General features: G+C 40.1%; 1 protein-coding gene across 2 annotated transcripts in view; it reads left to right on the plus strand.

Annotated features, from left to right (window-relative positions):
- Positions 1-23184, plus strand: part of fstl4 (follistatin-like 4) — an 822703-nt gene that overhangs the window by 172957 nt on the left and 626562 nt on the right. For both annotated transcript variants that reach the window (XM_039774631.1, XM_039774632.1), the window contains exon 3: positions 10376-10409. In XM_039774631.1, the coding sequence (XP_039630565.1) occupies positions 10376-10409 (34 nt within the window). The remainder of the gene's footprint in view (positions 1-10375; positions 10410-23184) is intronic.

A 23184-nucleotide genomic window follows, 5' to 3' on the forward strand; every position in this document is an offset into this window, starting at 1 on the left:
ATGACTCACGCGTCACAATATGTTTTTACAATGCTGTGAAAAGTATTTCTCCCTTCCTGATTTCTGTTATTACTGTTTTCAGATCTTTGACTAAACCTTAGCATTAGGGTAAAGGGCAACTGAGTGAAGAAATAAGGCACTATTTTCATTTTTTCCAACTACTTGCACCACCTGTTTCACTGCACTGATCAACCACAACACTAAAACCACTGACAGGTGACCTGAATAACCGTGATCATGTTGTTACACTGCACCTGTCATGGGATGGAACAGTCAGTTCTTGAAGATGATGTGTCTGTCAGATCAATATCTTTTTACAAGTTCATCGATGTCCAGCGTTTCAAAACCATTCTGCCTTTCCTTGAATGTGCATGCCGATCTCTGCCTGAATGCCATCCTTTGGCAGCTCCCAGTGCGATAGGACGGCTCAAAAAAATTTTCCTAGATCCTGGTGAAGTTCAGAATAGTTTCTAAAGTCAGGAAAATGGATAAAATGGTATTACTCATGCTCCTAAAAGTAGGACCAAACTTGCATTGGTGAGATTTCTGCGACAGTTAGGATTGTTGATAGGTATGGGCCACTAGAAGATATTAATAATGTATTGTTAAGCCATTCCTGTGTAGCTTAGGCTTTACGATTGGAGTTGTTGTCTGCCTTGAATAACAGACACAACAAGCTGTTCTAATTTAGGTGTGTCATATTAAACAGAGGGCGGCATGTGGCAGTAGCACTGCTGCCTCGCAGTTAGAGACCCGGGTTCGCTTACCTCCCTGCGTGGAGTTTGCATGTTCTCCCACAGTCCAAAGACATGCAGGTTAGGTGCATTGGCGATTCTAAATTGTACTTGCTGCGGTGGCTGGCGCCCTGTTTGTGTGTGTTGGCTGGGATTTTGTGTTTTTTATTTGTAATTAAATTAGGTCACTCTGACATTGAGTAGCGCAGTGGTAGCACTGCTGCCTCGCAGTTAGGAGACCGGGTCCAGTTTCCTCCCGTGTCTGTGTGGATTTCCTCCGGGAGCTCCAGTTTCCTCCCACAGTCAAAAGACATGCAGGTTAGGTGGAATGGCGATTCTAAATTGGCCCTAGTGTGTGTTTGAGTGTGTTCTGTGGTGGGTTGGTACCCTGCCCGGGATTGGTTCCTGCCTTGTGCCCTGTGTTGGCTGGGATTGGCTCCAGCAGACCCCCGTGACCCTGTGTTCGGATTCAGCGGGTTGGGAAATGGATGGATGACATAGAGTAACTTAAAAAGACATGTTAATGAATCCACAGTGTTGTACAACAAAAACATTTATTTATATAGCACATTTTCATTCAAATAATGTAGCTCATAGTGCTTTACATGATGAAGAAAGAGAAAAAAAAAATAAGAATTAAAATATGAGAACACTAATTAACATAGATGCGGTGGGCTGGCGCCCTGCCCGGGGTTCATTTCCTGCCTTGCGCCCTGTGTTGGCTGGGACTGGCTCCAGCAGACCCATGTGACCCTGTAGTTAGTATATAACGGGTTGGATAATGGATGGCTGGATGAATGGATAATTAACATTGAATAAAAGTAAGGTCCGATGGCCAGAGAGGACACTATGGCACTAATATGTGAAAACTTCCAAGGAGTGAATACTTTTAATAGACACTGTATTTCCTTAGGTTGAGCTTCAGAAGCTGTCTTGCTAATTGCCAGGAGTGTTGTGTTATATACATCCACTGTGTCCTCTAAGAGCTTCTGACTGTCAGTTGCTCATTGACATGAAATAACCTTGTTTAAAAAAATGAAAATTATAGTCAAATGGCCTTGATACATCAATGGAGGCCATGATATCTAGTCATGATAAGTGAGAATCCAAAGAGCTGACAGGTTTAGTGTAAGGCAGGGGAAGAGCATAGGGAACTTGGAAGCTGAAAAGTCGTATATAATCCATTTCTGACTGCAATATTCCTCTTAAGTTTGAAAGCTAACTCTGCTCTCACTCTTCAGTTTTGCATAGTAAGTATTTCAATTCAGGTTCTTGTAAGTTCCTCTTAATAATGCAGAAATATCCAGTAATGATAAATGTGTGTTTCGTGGAACATTCATGAAGATGATAAACTACTGTCAGTCGGCTATTTAAATCTGTTTTGTGCTTTAAGGACTCCCTCCTCCTTGGTTGTCACAACCACTGCAGTAGCTCTCTCCTTGTAGCGCGCTCATGATCATGGCGTCCCCATGTTGTCCTTTCTTACCTTGTTTGCCAAATTTGAAATGCAATTTCATATTGGAAATATCAAATCTGGGCTAAATTCATTTGTTGTGTCAAAACAGTATAATAAAGAAAAATGGGGGTCTGGGTGGTCTCTTCGCCTTGGAACCTCTGCAGATTTTTTTTTTCCAGCTCTCTGGAGTTATTTTTTTGTTTTGTTTTTTCTGTCCTCCTGACCATCGGACTTTATTCTTTGTTAATTAGTATTGCCTAATCTTATTTTTATATTTTTCTTTTTTTCTTTCTTCATCTTGTGAAGCACGTTGAGCTACATCATTTGTATGAAAATGTGCTGTATACAGTCATATGAAACAGTTTGGGGGACCCTCTCAGCCTGCATAATCATTTACTCTACTTTCAACAAAAAAGATAACAGTGGTATGTCTTTCATTTCCTAGGAACATCTGAGTACTGGGGTGTTTCAGTGAAGCAGTATTTAGTTGTGTGAAATTAAATCAAATGTGAAAAACTGGCTGTGCACAAATGTGGGTCCCCTTGTAAATTTGCTGCTTTGAATGCATGTAACTGCTCAATACTGATTACTTGCAACACCAAATTGGTGGGATTAGCTCGTTAAGCCTTGAACTTCATAGACAGGTGTGTCCAATCATGAGTGGTAAAAGGTATTTAAGGTGGTCCATTGCAAGTTGCGCTTCCCTTTGACTCTCCTCTGAAGGGTGACAGCATGGGATCCTCAAAGCAACTCTCAAAAGATCTGAAAACAAAGATTGTTCAGTATCGTGGTTTAGGGGAAGGCTACAAAAAGCGATCTCAGAGGTTTAAACTGTCAGTTTCAACTGTAAGGAATGTAATCAGGAAATGGAAGGCCACAGGCACAGTTACTGTTAAACCAACTCAGGTCTGGCAGGCCAAGAAAAATACATGCACAAAAAACATCTGTATGGCAGGGTGATGAGAAAGAAGCCCTTTCTGCACTCAAACAGAGTTTTTTGTTCTTTGCAAATGCTCATTTAGACTAGCCAGATTAATTTTGGAACAAAGTGCTTTGGACTGATAAGACAAAAATTGAGTTTTTTGGTCAAAACAAAAAGCGCTTTGCACGGCGGAATAAGAACACCACATTCCAAGAAAAACACCTGCCACCTACTGTCAAATTTGGTGGAGGTTCCATCATGCTGTGGGTCTGTGTGGCTAGTTCAGGGACTGAGGCCCTTGTTAAAGTCGAGGGTTGGATGAATTCAACCCAATATCAACACATTCTTCAGGATAATGTTCAAGCATCAGTCACAAAGTTGAAGTTATGCAGGGGTTTGATATTCCAACAAGACAATAACCCAAAACACAGTTTGAAATCTGCATGAGGGAGAAGTATAATGTTCTGGATTGGCCGTCACAGTCCCCTGGCTTGAATGTCATCGAAAATCTATGGGATGATTTGAAGCAGGCTGTCCATGCTCAGCAGCCATCAAATTTAACTGAACTGGAGAGCGTTTGTGTGGAAAAATGGTTAAAAATACCTCCATCCAGAATCCAGACACTCATCAAAGGCTATAGGAGGCGTCTAGAATTTTAGAAAAGGAGGCTCAACTAAGTATTGATGTAATATCTCTGTTGGGGTGCCCAAATTTATGCACCTGTCTAATTTTGTTATGGTGCAAATTGCATATTTTCTGTTAATCCAATAAACTTAATGTCACTGCTGAAATACTACTGTTTCCATAAGACATGTCATATATTAAAAGGAAGTTGCTACTTTGAAAGCTCAGCCAATGATAAACAAAAATTCAAAGAATTAAGAGGGGTTCCCAAACTTTTTCATATGACTGTAAATAAATGTTGTTGTTGTTGTTGTAAAGAGTGAGTGACTTTTGTGTGATATTAATGAGTGAACTGGAAAAGCCAATGAAAAAGCAGAACAGTTAGGTCTTTTTTGTTTTTATGTATTTCTAATTTTATGATCCGTATGGCCTATGAGCAGAAAAAGTGAAGGGAAAACAATACAAGACAGTAATGAAGTGGGCACATTGTGCTTGAATGAATAGGAAGCAGTGCGGTGACATTGAAGGGTTGTGCTTGTGATGCCCGTGATAAAGGTAAATGGACAGGGAGAGTTTCATTGGAGGTCCCGAAGTTTTTATTTTTAGGAAATTGCACACTATCAGTACTGTTGTGCGGCAGGGGTGTTTGAACTAGCAATTGTTGTCCTTCCTATAGCAGTTTTGCGTGTATTGATATTCTCACTTTCCAGTTCTCACTAGTTTAGTTTGAATTCAGGGGATTAGAGTGTTTGTTTTAATTGCTTTCTCTCACCTCCTGCAATTCTTACTGGCATGATTGTGTCTTTGGACACTCTCTTCTAATGTATTTTGTTAAATAAAATTTCTCCTTTGGCCATGTAGCTATTCAAGGTAACTAGGAAATAGAGAGAGTTGAAGGAAGGCTTCTGGACTAATACTTCTGGATGACGACAATCACCTAACATGTCATAAGAAAAGTGTTTTGCATGCATGCAGCAGGCCAAATGAGCCCAAGATCAGATATCTATGGCTCTGATTGAAGGAGTGAACACAATGACAAGGATACTGTATGTTTTTGTTTAGCACCAATTTTTTTTTAGCACCTATAAATAATTGTATAGACCAGTGGTTCTCAACCTATGGGGCGGGCCCCCCTAGGGGGGCAAGATGTGAAAAAAAGAAAACAAGAATCAAAAATATGAAAAAAAATCTGTTGAAACCAAAACAAATTAACTTAAACTACATTCTGATACTAGAATATAGATAAATACAATAAATATAGAGTAAGATAAATGTCGATAAAAGTTAAGTAGGTATAATAAAATATGCATCTACATTTCAAAAAAATGTTAGGGGGGGCGCGATTAAAACTGTTATGAAAACTCACGTCGCAAATACTTAAAGGTTGAGAAACGCTGGTATAGACGGTGAACACAAACACTCTAAAGTGGTGGTCTTCAAGTTCAGTCTGGTGTCTAGCTGCAGGATTTTTATTACAACTAGTGTCTCAGTTGAGAAGTCATGTATCTCATCATTGTGTATTCATGAAGGTGCTACAGTGTCATTTTGAAATTTATTTGGAAAATTAGGAAAAATATTTTGTGCTTTAGCTGTAAATACTTAACATTTCATAATTTTTTTAATTCATTTTTCTCCCATTGAGTGTACTAATTAATGCTATCTAAATGCTGACAACTAAAAAGTGGAGCAAATATGGGAGCAAACAACTGTGGAATTCTAGTCAGCTTTCTGCTTATTTCTAATAAATGCATGCATGAGAGTGTAATCTGAATAAACAATATTAAAAATAATTTATTCTTAAATAACACAGAATTACACAGTCCTATAAAAATTAAAGAAATGTGAGTTTGAATTTCAGAAGGATAGTTCAGTGGTGAGGCTACTGCCTCATGAATTCAATACTCTGGGCTCAAATCCTACTCCATTCTTTGCCCATGTGTAGTTTGTGTATTTTTCAGTGTTTTTGTAGATTTTCCTCTCAATAGTCTAGTTTTTGTCCTACATCCCTAAACATATGCATGATTAGGTTAGTTGGAAATTGCAAATTTGTCCTGTGAAAGTGCCTTACAATAACTAGTTTGTGACCCCACCACTGTGCCCCTCTATTGTATTGAGCATGCGTGACAATATTACATTATTCATTATAAAGCCACTGCTTTAATTATATTACTTACTTGTATGTTACTTATTCATGAAGATTTATCACTGTTCATTGGACATATACAGTATGAATGTCCATTTGTATTTCTGCTCTTGGCATTGAGTATTTAATGTTCAGATCTCTGTTAGTACTCTCATTTGGTGGTTGTTCTGTATGACAAAATAATATCCTGGTATACACTCATTTTGTACATTTTTTTCTTATGTTATTACTTGTCTTCGATTTTATCATCACAGGTGCCAGTAGCCTAATCCGTTGTGAAACACTGTGTCTCCCCATTGCCTCACCCTCAAGTGAGGCTTACCTTAAGGCTGTCTCATTGCTTAGCTGCCATCCAATCCCTCTGCCACTGCACAGCACAGCTCCATCCATGCAGTTCCAGTGATCTTTCTCTGCCATGTTCTCTGCTTGTACATGCACATGTAAGAGGTAACATCTTTAGCACTCATTTTTCAAATTCTGTGGGCTGACCTAAGCTAGGATTCTGCCCAAGACTTGCCTGCCTGCACACCCACAAGCAAATGGACCTTAGCAGAGGAGTGTAGATTGGTGGGCAAGAATGACAATATTTCCCATTTAGAATTAAATCTACAACACAATAAATAGTGCAGAAAGTGAAAGGTACTTTGTGAATCCACTGTATTAAAATATAACATGAACCTTCTCAGTCAAAAGCTCTATTAGGTTGAAAGATTATCTTTTGTAGCCAGCTTTATTGTCTAGGAGGTTTGTTTGTTACCACTGAAATAAGCCATCAGGTTTTGAGTTGGACAGTGAAGGGCTGCCTCTGTCAGGGTTTGCCCTATATGCATAATAACTTTGAGATTTTCTCTTTGCCAGATATAGGTTTCCATGGTTTAAAGTTTATGTCAAGTGCATTTGTTGACTTCCAGGAGATCTTTTATGTTAATTAATACAAAGTGTGCATCCACATTCCCTTTGATCAAATTTGGTGTATTATTCTAGGACTTCCTGTACATTTAGATTTGAGGGCATGTCATGTATTCATAACCTTAATAGATATTAGACACGTTACTGTATATACTCACGTTTAAGTTCTCCTGTGGATAAGTCAGGACTTGATACAGTATAATTTCTGGTATTTTATAATGTCGGTCATATAAGTTGAATGCGGAAAACTCATGCTATTGATCCAAGAGATTATGATACGCCCACCTGAGAGAGTAACCATAGAGCACACTGCCTTTTCTTCCTATGTATTGTGCCTATTTGACCACACGGTAATACTCGAGCTATTCCGAAGCAACGTTTGCACTGTTTTGTGTTTTTTGTATCTCACACCCTCATACATCTTTATCGTAAGAGCATCCCTTATCTACGATGGAGCATTTGATCAGAAGAAAATATGAAGCTGGTTTTAAATTAAAAGTTGTGGAAGTGGCAAAAGAAACTGGTAAATATGCTACTACAACAAAATTCGATGCGTCTGAGAAACTGATGCAAGATTGTAGGAGGCAAGAAGATGTAAAAAAATACTAATTTAAGTGTTGCATTTTTGAACGGGCATATAAGTCAGGGTCTGATTTTATGATCGATTTTTCGGGTTTCAAGACCCAACTTATGCACGAGTATATACGGTATATGCTGGGTTTACGCTAAGTTTCATAAGCGACACTCAAACTCTGAATGTAATCTTTGGAAAAATAAAACAAAATGTTTCCGAAAACTAAGCTGTTTAGCCTCCTTAGCGTTAGACCTGAACGTCACTCAGACTGTAAAAACAGTGCTAAAAGTGTTAGACCCAAGCATCACTTAGGCAACTGTATAGATGCGTCTCATGTATACGTTAGACCCGAGAAATGTAAAAGTGCCAACAGCGTTAGTGCCGAGCATTACTTGGGTAATCGTAAAGGCATGTCTTGCATAAGCGACAGGCCTGAGTGTTACTCAGGCAACAGTGCAGACACGTCTTCTGCTAGCCTCATAATGGCATCTCATAAGAAACGTTTTTCAGCAGCCCAGGTGTTGCACGCTCTTGATAGTGATACGAACAGTGATATTGGAGATAATCTTCAGGCAGTGAAATTAAAATGGAAAGTGAAACCAAAAGTGATTCCGATGAATACAAAAGTGACACTTGTGTCAACCGCACTTGTGCAGTGTGCTGTTCAAAAGCCAATCAGTTTGGATAGAAAATCTGCAAGGAATTGCAATACTATTGTCCCGACTGTAACGTTGGATTGGGCATTTCACTGTGCTTCAAGATATACCACATAAACAACACATTTTGACAGTATATACAGTATTAGCATTATTATTATTATTTGTATCATTATTATAATTTTTACACCTTTGACTTTGTTAGTGTTTTGCATGTATTACAATTTAATAAATTTTTTATTTTTCATGCCAAAAAATGCAATGATTTGTACATGTTTTTTCAAGAAAAAATGTAATGCCAAGGAGGTTAAGCAGCCCATAATTAGCTTTGCAAAAACAGAGCGAGAGAGTGGGAGAGAAGCTAAGAAGGATTTGGATTAGGAGTTCAGTTGTTTAATGGTGTAATGCTATTCAAGATTTTTCATATTAGTTATGTGGTAAACAAATAAAAAGTTCAACAAAAAAAATCATAATGTGCAGACTGAGAATTACTAGTGCACGTATAAAAAGATCCCATCAAGTGGTATATTAAAGTTGAATGCACCTTAACACTAGGATTACCAGAGTCTATGAGAAAACACGTAAATCCGGCCCACCTTAAATCCGTTCGCACCTCTCCATCAGCGTCTTTTGTCCTGTAAATGTGCCGATTAAGACAAGCAGCAAGCAGCCTGCTATTCCATCCCCCCACTGTCGCAGAACATTCACAAAGTTCTCAAAGCTCATGCCTTGTTTAATTATCTGGGAGTGAAGTGCTGGAGTTTTAGAGCGGAAATAATAGATTGTTATTTGGAACACATGCATTTCATGTGTGTTCTATTTCTACAATAATCTGTGTAAAAACATTGTTAAAACAGAAACTTTTTCATATTTTAGTAATAAATGTTACAAAATGTAGGCATAAACTATAGAGCTGGCCAGTCTTAATCGGCATATTTATAGGACAAAAGATACTGACGGAGAGGTGCAAATGGATTTAAGGTGGGCATTCAAGCATTGGTCAAAAAAGAACAACATCTTCTAATTATTCTTTGGTTTATTTGTTCAAACTCTCCCTTTTGTCCTCTTTGTTCTTTTCCTGGATTTAACATGTAGTGTTTATAAAGGTGACTTTTCATTGTACTTGTGACAGTGTCTTGCACCATCACAACTATGTCTCCATTTTCAAAACACTCAAGAAGCACAGATAATAGTGTTATGACATGCAATTCATTAATCATGTTCAAAGTCTTAATTAAAACTTCCAATTTAGAATGTGCTGATCACAAACTTTTAAAATCCAAGTCAGGACATTTCTTGAGATAAGCGGAATGCAAAAATTGGGAAGTCGAGGGTGTCATGGTGGAATGATGTTTTCAGTTTGACACTCTTTGAAATATTTATTTAGCAGAATCTTTTACCTAAAAAGACTCAGAAATTCATGCTATGTTACAATTGTGTGTATGTGCATGCATATCTGTAATAATGTTATACAGAGAGGCAGAGGCAGGCACTGACCAGGCAAAAGACATCATAAGAAGAGGACACTTTATGATTTGATCAACCTAGTGTCTCTTATTCTATCCATCTATCTATTGTCAACCAAAGGGAGTATACCGGTCACAGAGGAAATGTTGGGGTACCAACCAGGTCTCCTCTAATAATTTTTACACAGTAATTTACCAAACAGGTGCTTGATGGTGCATTGAATAAACCAAATTAAAAGCAAAATTCAATAAGAGGATTTTTTGATCTTTGTCTCTGGTACGTCAATTTCAGGTAGCAACTCCAGACATTAGTCTGCTCTCTTCTGAGTGAGATGCACCATGCTGTGAGTGCCTCACTTTTACAGTGGCGGTTTCCCCAATTTCCCTCTGTGGATGGTTTCTCAGGACTGTGGGAATAAAGGGAGCTGCTACCATCAGTGACTGTGTCCCCCAGTGTCCCAGAGTGGTAGTGCTTACCTCAGATAAGCCCAGAAGGCAAACCTCAGATGCGTATGCGCAACACTATCTATCTGTCTGCCTGTCTAATGATAGGAAAAACTTGTTAAAAATCTGTTAAAATCATCTAGACCACCACTTCATTTAGGGTACACAATATGCCAACATTTCCAATACGACGCATATGGTGCCCATTCCAGAGTGAGAGGCTCATTAACACCTCAGCCCTGAACAAAAGAATTGCACATTTATTTGAAATCTTCCAAGATGGGCTTTTTTCATTCCGACACTGAAAGGCAAGAAAAACAGACTTCAACATATGCCAACCACAGATGGATATAGAATCATTTTTATTTGTTTGATATTTCCTAACAAATGAATGATGTCTAAATATTTCTTATTTATCATATTTTCTTTTTTTTTCTCTGTTCACAGCCAGATGAAGAACCAGAGCCAGCAGCAGTGAAATGTAAGTGATTGCTCGGTAATAGCTTTTCTCTTGAAACTTCTCTTTTTTCCTACATTTAGACAGGTACGATAGCAGTGCTGTTTAAAGCTTACGTATTTCCTGTCTAGATTTTTTCCAACAATTTTAGTTTAATTAAGTGCATTTTTACAGTCAGTGTGGTGTAGTGGTTAAGGTTTTGGACTTCAAACCCTGAGGTTGTGGGTTCAAATCCCACTACTGACACTGTGTGACTCTAAGCAAGTCACTTTACCTTCCTGGGCTCCAACTGGAAAAAAAAACAAAACAAAAGAAATGTAAGCAATTGTGTCATAATTGTTGTAAGTCGCCTTGGATAAAGGTGTCAGCAAAATAAGTAAATATTATTTCAAGGTTTTCTTATTTTTAATCTTCTTCCAAACAGAAGGGATTTTTAGCAGTGTTCAGTACATGATAATATTTAATGCATAACTTGCTGTCATATTTTCCCAGTACTGTTATATATATATGAATGTTGTAATACAACAAAGTTGTGTCATACAGCAGTCATTCATGTTTCTTCTCTAACTCTACTGTGCTGTCTAGAATTTGTGAAATAATTGACTTTATACTGTTGCTAGGCTTGTGGTCAGCAGTACAGTATTAACAGGTGATCTGGGGGCCCAAAATGTATTTGTGGATTTTTGCATTCACGGGGATCTTGTGCTCCTAACCCCCATGAATTGCAAGGGATAGCTGCAGGTTGCGGGTTGTCTTCAATAATTAAATGGAAATTATTTTGTGAGTTTTGCGACCTATTGTAGAAAATCATGGATGACGCTGTAGCCCTGCAACTTAAATGGACTGCTAATCTCCGCTAACCCTCAAGAGTGCTCTGTCATTGGGCAGCTTTGGTGGTTGCCATGAGAGCTGCTGGATGAAAGATGAGGGTGCCAGTTTTTAAAGTGAACCATAACAAGCCACCAGGATCACAATCGGTGGTGTCTTTGTGTTTCAGTGCTTCACTGCACAATTGGATAACAATTACACCCATCGGATTATAGTTTTCTCCAGATTTATGTTCTTGTCCTGTGCCCTCCTGTTTGTGTGATTTCATCTAGGCTAGAATATGTCTTCTTCAGGGTGTCTGCTTCTACAAACCTTCATGTACATCAGCACCATAGTGGGACAAAACTTTACATAACTTTTAGGAGGCTGTTCACAGGTGATTTCATTTCATAACTACACCAGCATCATCAGCATCCATGAAACTGGAATGTGTCTTGAGTGCTTATCTTTGTGTGCTTAGTGTTTCAATGGATTTCTTTTATTTCTATAATGTTAATCATTTTAATCGTTTACTACCATAAGTATACACACAAATTACAACTAAAATTTAAAAAAAGTTACAGTTCATGAAAGAACTGCTGAACTATACACTCTGTCTGGGGTAACGTAACTCATCTTGGTCTCAGCAGCCAGTCTTACACAAGTGATCATTCCATCTCATGTTTCTCACAACGTTTTGTGTCTTAGTTAGTGATATAAACTTAAAATATGCAGTAATCATATGCCTAAAACTTATGTGGATTTTGACATTCAAGGGGGTCCTGTGCCCTTCCTCTCTGTGAAGTGCAAAATATTACTGTACTTCTTACCACTCTGGATGCCCTCATGCATTGGTTTTCTTGTTAATGTTATGGGTTCAGCCCTATTGTTGTAGATGTCATTTGGAATGGGTAAATATCCAGATGGACAAGCTGCTTATTAAAATGACTAGAAAGTTAATGTGTATCAACTGGAGGTTCTGAAAGAATTGTCAGGGGGCTTCCCAAAGTTTTGCAAGTTATGAGGAGAGAAATTATTGTCAAAACCAAATAGTTAATACTTAAAGTCCTTCCCAAAGTTCTGTTTTTTATTTTAAGGATGCTTGAGTTGAAGCACACAGAAGAGTTTTCCTTTGTGTTTTCCTCAAAAGTTCATATGTCAATGGGTGCTGCCATCTTTTATTATGGTACTTGATGACATTATGTGTCATGTATCCATCCTTTGCTAGATCCCATTGTCCCTTAAAATAACAGAAACGTTCAGCCATAATAAAAGGCTCCACAAAATGGTGGCATGATGAAGTCACCAAAAGTAATAACATAAATAAATAACAATAATAACACTTCTGAAAATAAAAATTCAGGATGACCCCAAATGAGATGTTAACATTTATTGCCTGATTAGAGGCGTAAGCTGGGGAGTGTGCTCAAATGACAGAGTTACTGAGGTCTGCTGTTACACAAATGCCAATTTCAGAATTTTCCACATACATTTGTAAGAGCATCTCAGTGGGGCTAAGCATTCTTAGCCCACAGGCTTCTATGTCGTTCCAGAAGTATAAAAGAGTAAGACAATGTCATTATACTAATTCAAGTAGTTCTATTTAAATGAAATGAAAATTATGGAAACTAGAATAATACATAAATTAGAGAAGGACCTAGATTAAAATAGTATATAGTAAGGAGGACCTTGCCAAACCAACCTTTTGGTATTTTTTGAGCTAAAATAGCTGTCAGAAGGAAAGCATTTGATATAATTTACTTAGACTTTCATAAAACCTTTGACACAGTCCCAAACCGAAGATTCATTGTGAAACTAGGAGCTTTAGGCATTGAAGTTTATCTACAAAAGTGGATCTCACGTTGGTTAACCTGCAGGAGACAAAGAGTACAGATAAGTGAAGAATGCTCCACGTCAATGAGGTCTTTAGTGGAGTCCCTCAGGGGTCTGCCTTTGGACACTTACTATTTCCAAATTAATAATAATGACATGCATTTTGTGTAGTTTGTAAACTTTGCAGAAGGGACTAAAATAGGAGCAATGGCAAATATTCAGGAGGCAGCAAAAATAATTTTTAATTTCAGAACTCTGTGGACACATGGAAAATGCAGTTAAATACAGAAAAGTGCAAGTTCTACACGTGGGCAAAAGGAACATCAGTTATAAAAACAAGATGGGAGACTCTGCCCTAGAGGAAGGGATTTAGGTGTTTATGTTGATACAACATTTTCATCATCTGAGCAACGTGCAGAAGTGATTAAAAAGGCAAATAAAATGTTACATTAAATCGTAAAAACTCTTGAATATAAATATATATAATGCACTAATGAGACCACATCCGGAGTATTTTGTGCAGTTCACGTCACCACGCTACAAGAATCACATAGCAGCAATTAAAGCTGTGCAGAGGAGAGCATCCAACTGCATCCCAGAACTCAGACATGTCCTTCCCCTACAGACTTCGATAATTAGACCTGTTTTGTCTCAAGCAGAGGAGTCTGTGTCGGGATGTAATCCAGTTCCTCAAAATTCTCAAAGACACTGATAAAGTAGAACCAGTGTAAAGCATGCAGTTATTCAACTTAAAATCTTTTATCGAGCACATCTACTGTATCTCGTTTCAAATTATCCAAAATGTTTCTAGGGCAAGATCCAACCTGCGAACGTTACAATCAGGTTCCAGCCTCACTGGGCCACATGTTTTGTGCGTGCACCAAATTAACATCATTCTGGACCAAAATCTTTAAATGCCTTTCAGACAGCCTCGGAGTCACAATCCCTCCTAACGCATTAACAGCTGTGTTTGGTGTTCTTCCAGATGGGCTTAAAGTGGAGAAGGACAAACAAACTGTGATTGCATTCACTACACTATTGGCACGTAGACTTATCTTGCTCAACTGGAAGAATCCTAACTCACCTCTTTTAAGTCAGTGGATAACTGATGTTATATTCTATTTGACATGGGAAAATATCAAATTCTCACTTACAGGATCTGTTCAAAGCTTTTTAAAAACCTGGCAGGATCTAATCAATAACATTTTAGAATAAGCATTTATATGGGGGAAAAGACTCCTTTCTCTTTTTACTACTCTCAATAGTTTTACTCTGGCTGTTGGTTGTCCTCTCTTTCTCATGGATGGAGGTGGATATGAATTTAGCTTTGTTAAGTTTGACTTGATTGTGTGGAATGTTATATGATTTCAATAAATTCAAAAAAAGATAAATAAAAGATAAAGTAGATCTTTCAGCTTAATGGTGAATTGTGCACTTGAGGACACCAGTGGAATTTAAGGGGAAGTGCATTTAGGACTGAAGCCAGGAAGGGCTTTCATACACAAGGATTTGTGGGAATGTGAAACAAACTACGACTCATGTAGTTGAAACCGAAGCTTTACAAACCTTAAAGAAGTGTCTCAAAGAGATTTTGGGACAGCTTAGCTGATAGCTAAAGCTATGAGCTTGATGAACTGAACAGTCTCATCTCATTATCGAATTTCTTATGTTCTTATCTTCTGAATTCAAAAATTTTGAATTCGTGTGGAAAACAGAACTGAATGCATAAAATGCTTAATGTATTTATTAATTCAATTAAAAGCCAAATTAAAAAGGTGTGGAAAGCTGACTGACACCAGAATGTCCAAAACACACTTTCTTTATTCTTTACAGCACCACAATTCCTTCAACCACCAACTCTCTTCTTTTCTCTTCTCCTTCTTCTTTCTATCTCTTGACCTCCTGCCCCTTCCTCACAAGCTTCGTCTCCTTCCTCCCAACTCTGGCTCGTCTACTGGAGGGAGGTGGCCCCTTTTGTTATGACCCGGAGGAGCTCCAGGTGCTCCCCTTGGCGTCACTTCCTGGTGTGGCGGAAGTGTCAGGAAAGCACCTGGAAGCACTCTGGGTGTCCTTGGGATTGCTTCCGGCAGCACTTCCTGGTGTGCCGAAAGTGCTGCCATCCAGGATTCCCTAACTGTCCGGGCGCCCTCTGGCGGTGGCCACGTCCTCTCATAATGATGAGCATCTCAGCTCCATTCCTGTGGCCCCTAAATAGACCCGGGCAGCTGCCCTCTCGTGGCTGAGGAGACGTATCGTCCGACTCGTGGACTATCCCGGCCAGGCGGTGTCCCTGCTCATCTGTGACAAAGGTAAAAACTGCCAGTATTGTAGTGTCTCTGTAAAGTAATGATGAGAATACTTTTTCCAGAAGTTGAAAACTGGAGACAGAGAAAGAGATCCGTTGTTTTCTCTGTAATGAAGTGAGAAGCAGAAGCAAGATTTCCTCTTGATAATGTTTAATTTGTAGTTCTAGAAATTGATTTAATTAAGATGTTTCATTGAAACAGCTACTCCATATTCCTAAACTGTGATCAAAAATACATTTTCCTGGCCCAGCATTACCTGGACAGTAAGGTTTCTTTTGTTACTCTTCATAATGAGGACTTTTTAAAAAGGTCAGAGTCAGCTTGACTCAGCACGGCTGTACCTTTTGTGATTTTAGCCTAGCATAACATTGTTAAACTTGCTTGCAGGAAGACAGAGACTCTCCTGGTAGCATACGGGGCAAGATGGAAAGGAGCCCTGGAGGAGGGACAAGTCCTTTGTAGGGTTATGGGCCAGTTAACGTGAGAGGCAAGTCCTTGGGAATGTGGGAAGAAAACCTCAACACACAGCAGAGAACTCCACACTGGAGGAAGGATTCAAACCCAGCAAGGTGGATCTGTGAGGCAACAATGCTAACCACTGCACCACCTTACCACACCTTTTATGTAACTTTGATAATCTGTTTTAATAGGAGACGACAGGGTGTGGCAAAACTGCTACAGCCCAACTCTAGTGGTCATATCTAATGATGAGACTTCTAGTTGACCTGCGGCAGTCTCTCTTTATTAAAATAGACCATTGCTTATTCTGTTAGCTCTTTGTGTTTACTTGGTCCTGCCTTTTCAAACGCTAGTTTTCAGTTTACTTCCTGATCTTCCAAGCAACCTTTAAGTAGTAGTTACTGGTTAGTCCTCCAGACTCAACTGTTTCTGATTTGTTCAGATTGAATTCAGACATTTATAGATTAATAACGAAATGTCCAACAGGAACAAAGAATGAGGCAGTAGAATTAAAAATTAATTGTAAAGTGAAGGTGCTGAGCAGCACGGTGGCGCAGTGGGTAGAGCTGCTGCCTCGCAGTAAGGAGACCTGGGTTCACTTCCCTGGTTCTCCCTGTGTGGAGTTTGCATGTTCTCCATGTGTCTGCTTCGGTTTCCTCTCACAATCCAAAGACATGCAGGTTAGGTGCTTTGGCGATCCTAAATTGTCCCTAGTGTGTATCCTGTGGTGGGCTGGTGCCCTGCCCGGGGTTTGTTCCTGCCTTGCGCCCCAAGCTGGCAGGGATTGGCTTCAGTAGACCCCTGTGTTAAGATATAGCGAGTTGGATGATGATACTGACTGATTGAAGGTACTGATTTTACTATTGACAGAAAGCATACACATATAAATTTGGCAAACAAAATATACTTCTCAGCAACAGCACTCTGAATTTGGTTCATTTCCAAAAGCTAGTTTTCACCATTTTCTCTGAGTTTATTCCTCAGGTCTTGATTTGTCTTTAATTTAATTGGAAATATAAGCCCATTTTGTTCAAGTATGTACATAAATGTTATCTGTAATGGTTGGTTCCTGACTTTGCATTGTTTGCTGCTTTGATTTGTTTTTGCTGTCAGGCACCCTACACGAGTATATAAATTTAACAAAACATTTTTATATGTGTACAAAAAATGAATATATTAATACAGTCTAAAGTTAAATTTACTGTTATGAAAACTCATTCAGTGGTTAGTGTACTGCATACATAATAAATCACACATGGTAAATACCGTGATGGACTGACAGCCTGTACAGGTTAGGTTCCTGCCTTACACCTAATGCTTCTATGATGATCAGAGCTGACCAGTCCATTAGGTGTCCATCAAGGGTGCCGACACCTGATGGGTGCTGTTTATGAAAGTTAAGGGTATCCTGTCTGTGCTGTTAACACCACTGTCCGTGCTAAGGATGCAGAGTAGCACCATTATTGCTTCTCAAAGGGCGCCCACTCCAGACACTGAGGGTGACATCCCCCCTGCCTAAGGCTCCATATGGGCTTCAACTGGCAATGATGATAGGCCTTGGTGCCCTCAGAGTGTGAACTGGTTTAAGAAGATTTGAGACTAGGTTATATGCTATATTGTTTTTTTTGCATATCAGACAATGGTAATGTTTATTTAATATTTTATAAATACTAGGGGGCTGTGCCCCCTGCTCACTTCGCTCACCCCCCTGGGGAGCACCAGCCAGTTTGCATTTCTGCCGCTCGCACTGTGAATGGGGTGCTGAACGCACCCCTAAGGAGATGTGGTAGGATCAGCTGCTGTTTTGCCACTGCTGCCGCCGAGCTGCGTGTTCTGCTTGTCGTGCAGCTGTCCTTTTGTCTAACTGCCTTGTCTCGTGGGATGTTAAATCACATATTGTCTCATTCCAAGCCTTCCATGATTTTTTTTTTTTGTAATAGAGAGATATTTTAAACTGTTGCTTTCAGGGTGGCTTGGTGGGTCAGTGGTTAGTCACCTCTCAGATCATCACTAGTGATGATTGGCAAAATTTGGCAAAGTGTTCATCAGAGCAAATTTGTCGGGTTCGCCAGTGACCTTGTTTGCTAAATATTTTCCTGAAAATCTGCCGTACAACTGGAGTAGACAAACATTGTTTTTTTCTTTCACCCCATGATGCTTTACGAGGCCACTGTGACATCTTAGAACAGCCAGTGTTGGATGGGACAGTCCCCGAGTATGTAACGCTGATCCTAGAGGTGGGTGGCATGCTGGCTTAAATGATATACCAGATGAAATTCTTCTTCCAGCGTGAATTTAACAATAACCATTTTACCATGAGCAAGTAATTAGCAGAAAACTTGCAAATACATTCAAATACAAAACAAGTACACAGAAGAAAACTGGAAGTATGTTGGGGTACTCATATCTTAAAGGTGATGTCTTTTTGTATGGACTGTTTTGTAATACAGGATCCTAGCTCTTTAATAGTATTACCCAGAGTGCCGTGCAGTTGATGCAAACAGGAAGGAGTGAAGAATACACTTGCTTTAGTGTTGTGATTATTTGGTAGCAGCTGCAGTGAAAAAGCAAAAGCATCAGGATTAATAAAACAAACTGTACTTTTCAGTTTAAGAGAGTACCTGCTGTCAAATCAGAGGTGGGTAAGACTCAGTGAATTCATGCTGCCTGCCCCTGTTTCCACAGTCTGTAAGACATTTTTGTGTTCTGATATTTCATTCTGTTTTTGTGTCTCAGGGAGGCACATTGGCACAGCTCTTAGCACTGCTGCCTCCCAGCTCAGGTCATATTTATGTCCACAAAGGTCAGTCCACCAAAGTGGACACTTAAAAGACCATTATAATCAAGTCAAGCCCAGTTCATTTTCTCCTTCACCATTGATGTCAATGTGTTTTGGAGACTTAGAGTAAAGTGTGCGCACATTTCTGCAATTATTGACAAACTCAACATGGGTTCACTCATCACTCATTATCACACTGAAATGGGTTTTTGGAATATTATGTTGGTTATGCTGGTCTTAATCAGACTTTTGAAGTTTTGAAAATGAAACAATAAAGCACATTCAGTTTGTTCTCAATGTAGTATTCATCCACCCATCCATTATCCAACCCTAACTACAGGTTTACGGGGAGTCTGCTGGAGCTAATCCCAGCCAACACAGAGCGCAAGGCAGGAAACAAACCCCGGGCAGGGTGCCAGCCCACCACAGGACGCACACACACACACACACACACACACACACAAGGGACAATTTAGTATCGCCTGTGCACCTAACCTGCATGTCTTTGGACTGTGGGAGAAAACCCACGCAGAAAACATGCAAACTCCATGCAGGGAGGACCTGAACCCAGATCTCCTAACTGCGAGGCAGCAGCGCTACCCACTGCACCACCATGCTGCCCATGTGGTATTCAAAGCCAGCATAAAATAGACACAAAGAATGAAAGCAATCAAAGTTTGTTTGCATATGTACATTCAATTGAAATTCATTTTTAACTGTGAAGTATGGAAAACACTTTATTCCTGATTAATATATTTTATGTATTTCACTGTCGTGCTACATAGAAGATGAAATGTTGAGAAAATGGGTCGGGGGAAATGCATAAAGAGCACCATTACTTTTAAACATTTAGAATAATTTCATGCAGTTAAATACTTCTTTGAGTTTGTTCTATGCGATCAAAAAATACAATGTGACAATATTATTGAACATACATTAAAACAAATTGAGTTATTTGAGTTGTGAATGAAAGCATTTACTTGTTGTATCAAGAGGATAAGTTAAACATTTGTTTTTGCTCTTCACGATACAAGGGCTTGAGGAATAAATTCATGAGTGTGTGAATTATAAAGTGAGGGCAGTTATGAAATAAAATGGTTTGAGGGTTAAGACTACTTTGGAGTTGGCTACTGTATGTAAGGCAGCATTGCTGTTTATATAATGCACACCACTTCGTCTTCATCAGAGCTCACTTACTGGACTTCCATCCATCCATTATCCAACCCACTATATCCTAACTACAGGGCCATAGGGGTCTGCTGGAGCCAATCCCAGCCAACAGAGGGCGCAAGGCAGGAAACAAACTCCGGGCAGGGCGGCAGCCCACCGCAGTTACTGGACTTTGACAAACCTATTAAAGATTACAGCAGAAATGTTCACGTTCTGTTGTAATCCCCTAATACGCTCCAAAAGAAGCATCTATTGATGTCTGGCATTGGAATAAAACTGGAAGACCTGAATGCTTCGGTTTCAATAACCATCGCAGATGGCTACGTGACTTGCATCTAATAATACCAATTAATGTTACCCAGAGGTCTGACTAGGTACTTTTCTGAGCACTGACATTCTGGGATAATTTAGCATTTCTTTGGCTGCCAATAACAATATCTCCTTCAGGAGTCACTGGAAAGCTTGACTTAGCGAAAAATACATGGTTCACAATTAGGGCCAAACTATTCTCCTGTGCATCCTTAATTGGTAGAGTCTTTGGACCGTCATCAAATGAGATTTTTTTTGATAAATCTGGAAGGTTATATAAAAAAGTATACTTGTAACCCCATGTCATTTCATAATAACTATGTCCTAGCATACCTTGATCCTCCTGACACACTTTCTAAATTACAATTGTTTCCAGGGATTTGCTGCAGCACGGTGGTGCAGTAGTAGCTGCTTCCTGGGTCCTCCCTGCGTGAAGTTTGCATCTTCTCCCCGTGTCTGTGGGGGTTTCCAACGGGTGCTCTGGTTTCCTCCCACAGTCCAAAGACATGCAGGTTAGGTGCATTGGTGATCCTAAAATGCACCCGGAAATGCTTGGGGGAAGATGACCAGGGACACCAGGGAGTGCTTCCGGGTACACAGCCTAAACTTCCACCACACTGGGGAGTGCCGGCTTAAGATTATCGGGAGGCACCTGGAGCACGTCCGGATGACTATGAAAGGGGCCGCCTCCCTCCGTTCGATGGCTTGAGTCGGGAGCAGAGAAGGATGGAGCGCGGGAGGAGAGGAAAGGAGGTGGCCTGAAGAGGGAGAGGCATTTTGGATAGGCCTGGACTTTGGGGGAGTTTAGGGGTTGTGTGCTTCACTGTATATAGCATTTATCAATAAAATGTGTGTTAGGTGACTTTTTAATGATGTCTGCCTGTCTGTGGCCGGGCTGCATTCCACAACAGACTAGAGGAAGCCGAGAGTAGAGAGCAGCTACATCCCCCATACGCCAGGTGGCAGTCATCTTCATATGACAACCCAGTCGGAACAACCACAAGGGTACTTGGGAGATAGTGTCCAAAAATGCGGGAGTCTGTATGAGCTTATAAGAGGGTGCTGTCAAGAGAGGAGCTCCCTACTTTTTTCATGACCCGGAAGTACTTCCTGGAAGATACAGCATGACACCAGAAACATTTCCAGTTCCGGCTCAAAATGGACAAGTCAGAGGTGGGAGGAAGGAAGGTAGCACTTGCAGTTGAATGGAGTGGGAGAGATAGTGAGAGACACTAAAGAACAAGTTTTTATATTGTGCATTGGTTGTTTTAATTGTCCTCTTAAGAGCTGTGTGGAAAGTCCTTTAATTGAACCAGACTGATGATGGGTCTTGTATGTTTGATGTTTGGGAGGCTGCAGTGCCCCCTACTGTTCACAACTGATATATACTGCAGAGGCCATGAAGGTTGGTACTCCTGAAGGAGTGTGTAACAACTAACAGGCTGAATCCACCAGCCTCAAAAATGGGTAGTGTTGGAGCATTGAACCCAGCCATGTCCAGCATTGGAGGCTGTGAGGGCCAAGCCACAATGAGTAGGAGGGATGCCACAGTACTTCACGCTAAAGCCATAGTGAGGGCCCAACAGGAGCTGCTGTAGGTGGTAGTGACAGCTGTTCAAATATGTGCCTTGAAGGCCAAAGTGGAGAAGTTAATGATGGTTCTCTAGCATGGTAGATCGTGGGTTATTCACAGCTCCCATTTACTCATTGTGGTTGAACATCGCAGCCGTTAATGATCAAAGGTAGTCTACCACACCGGGTGGGCCACCTATTTGCCTACTTCAAAGCAATCCATGTTCCTACCTTCTGTCTTTGTTGTCCTCCAGCCTCCGTTTCTTCTACCATTTTTTAAACTTGGTCCAACTTGCCACCCTGGAGTCAAGAATGTCCCTACATTGGTTAAAAATACAAGCGTTAAGAGCTCTGTAGTCCCTCGTGTCCATGTGCCCCTGAGACTTCAAACATCTTAAAGGGCAAAGTTGTCCTAACCCTTTCTTTTTCAGATGATGCCCTGAATTCTATTGGCTTAGAGGTCTTTTGTTAACATTCCAGCCGTCAATGGCCCAATTGTTTCTCCATCAGGAGGGTTAGACATTCATAGCACCTACTGGTTTCCCTGCCTGGTAACAAGCACCCTTTGAGAAGATTGAAAATTGTTTATTTCCCAAATCATTCTTGTCCCTTTGCTTTATGGATGTTTGTGTTTCTAGTCCTTCAGAGGCATCTGGTACATACTCAGGTGATATGTTCCATTGTTTGTACCCTACTTTAGTGATGTGCAAATTGCTGCTTGGACATGCTTTCTCTTCAATTTCAGGGTCTCCTGATTTATTCCTGTTTATGCTGTTTATGTTTAGCTGAGTCTTCAGTCTAGCTCACCTCCTGACTGCAGACTCTTTAAGGTCAGACTTTTTAAGTCTGTCCTGTGGTCTGATGTTTACCTTGAACGTGACTCCATTCAGGTGATACAAGCTACATCACAACATGAACGAAGAAGGGTCTGCGTATGTTGCCTAGTGTTTCTGGAGCTAACTCTGTACAGTCGTGTCTTACCTGTAAACATACATGGCCTAGATTAATCAAACTTGTCTGATTTGGTTATGCTGTACAGATTTAGTTTGCATAGTCTGACAAAAGAGACCACACATAGCCAGACCACAGACAGCTCAGAACCATCTACATATCACTGTCTACAATTAGATATGTTAGCGCCACTCTATTATAGAGTGGCCCTACGTATCTTTTGGCTATAAATGATAAGTTAGCAGAGGCAGTGTCCAACCCAGACTGGTCCTCTGAAAAGGAGAACCGCTTTCAGCACAGCTTAACAGCTGTGCAATATCCACATCTCCAATTTTTCATTTGGTCCGTGCTTTAATTTCAGAGAACATTGAGACTAGCCATGGTCCCTGGCCCAGGCAAGATTCTCTTTATTATTTTACAATTTTAGAAATGGTTTTCTTACTGCCACCTGTCAAACCTGCAGCCTGAAGTCTTCTGTTTATATTTGAAAGTGACTCTTTCTTACTTTGATGACTGTTAAGCTGTTGTCCTGAGGGGTGCCTATCATGCCAGCTGTCAACTCTCAGAAACTTGTCTTCTGATTTTGTTCTGGCTCTGGGTCTGCCAGACGTCT

Source organism: Polypterus senegalus, chromosome 13 (genome assembly GCF_016835505.1).
Source record: "Polypterus senegalus isolate Bchr_013 chromosome 13, ASM1683550v1, whole genome shotgun sequence".
NCBI lineage: Eukaryota > Metazoa > Chordata > Cladistia > Polypteriformes > Polypteridae > Polypterus > Polypterus senegalus.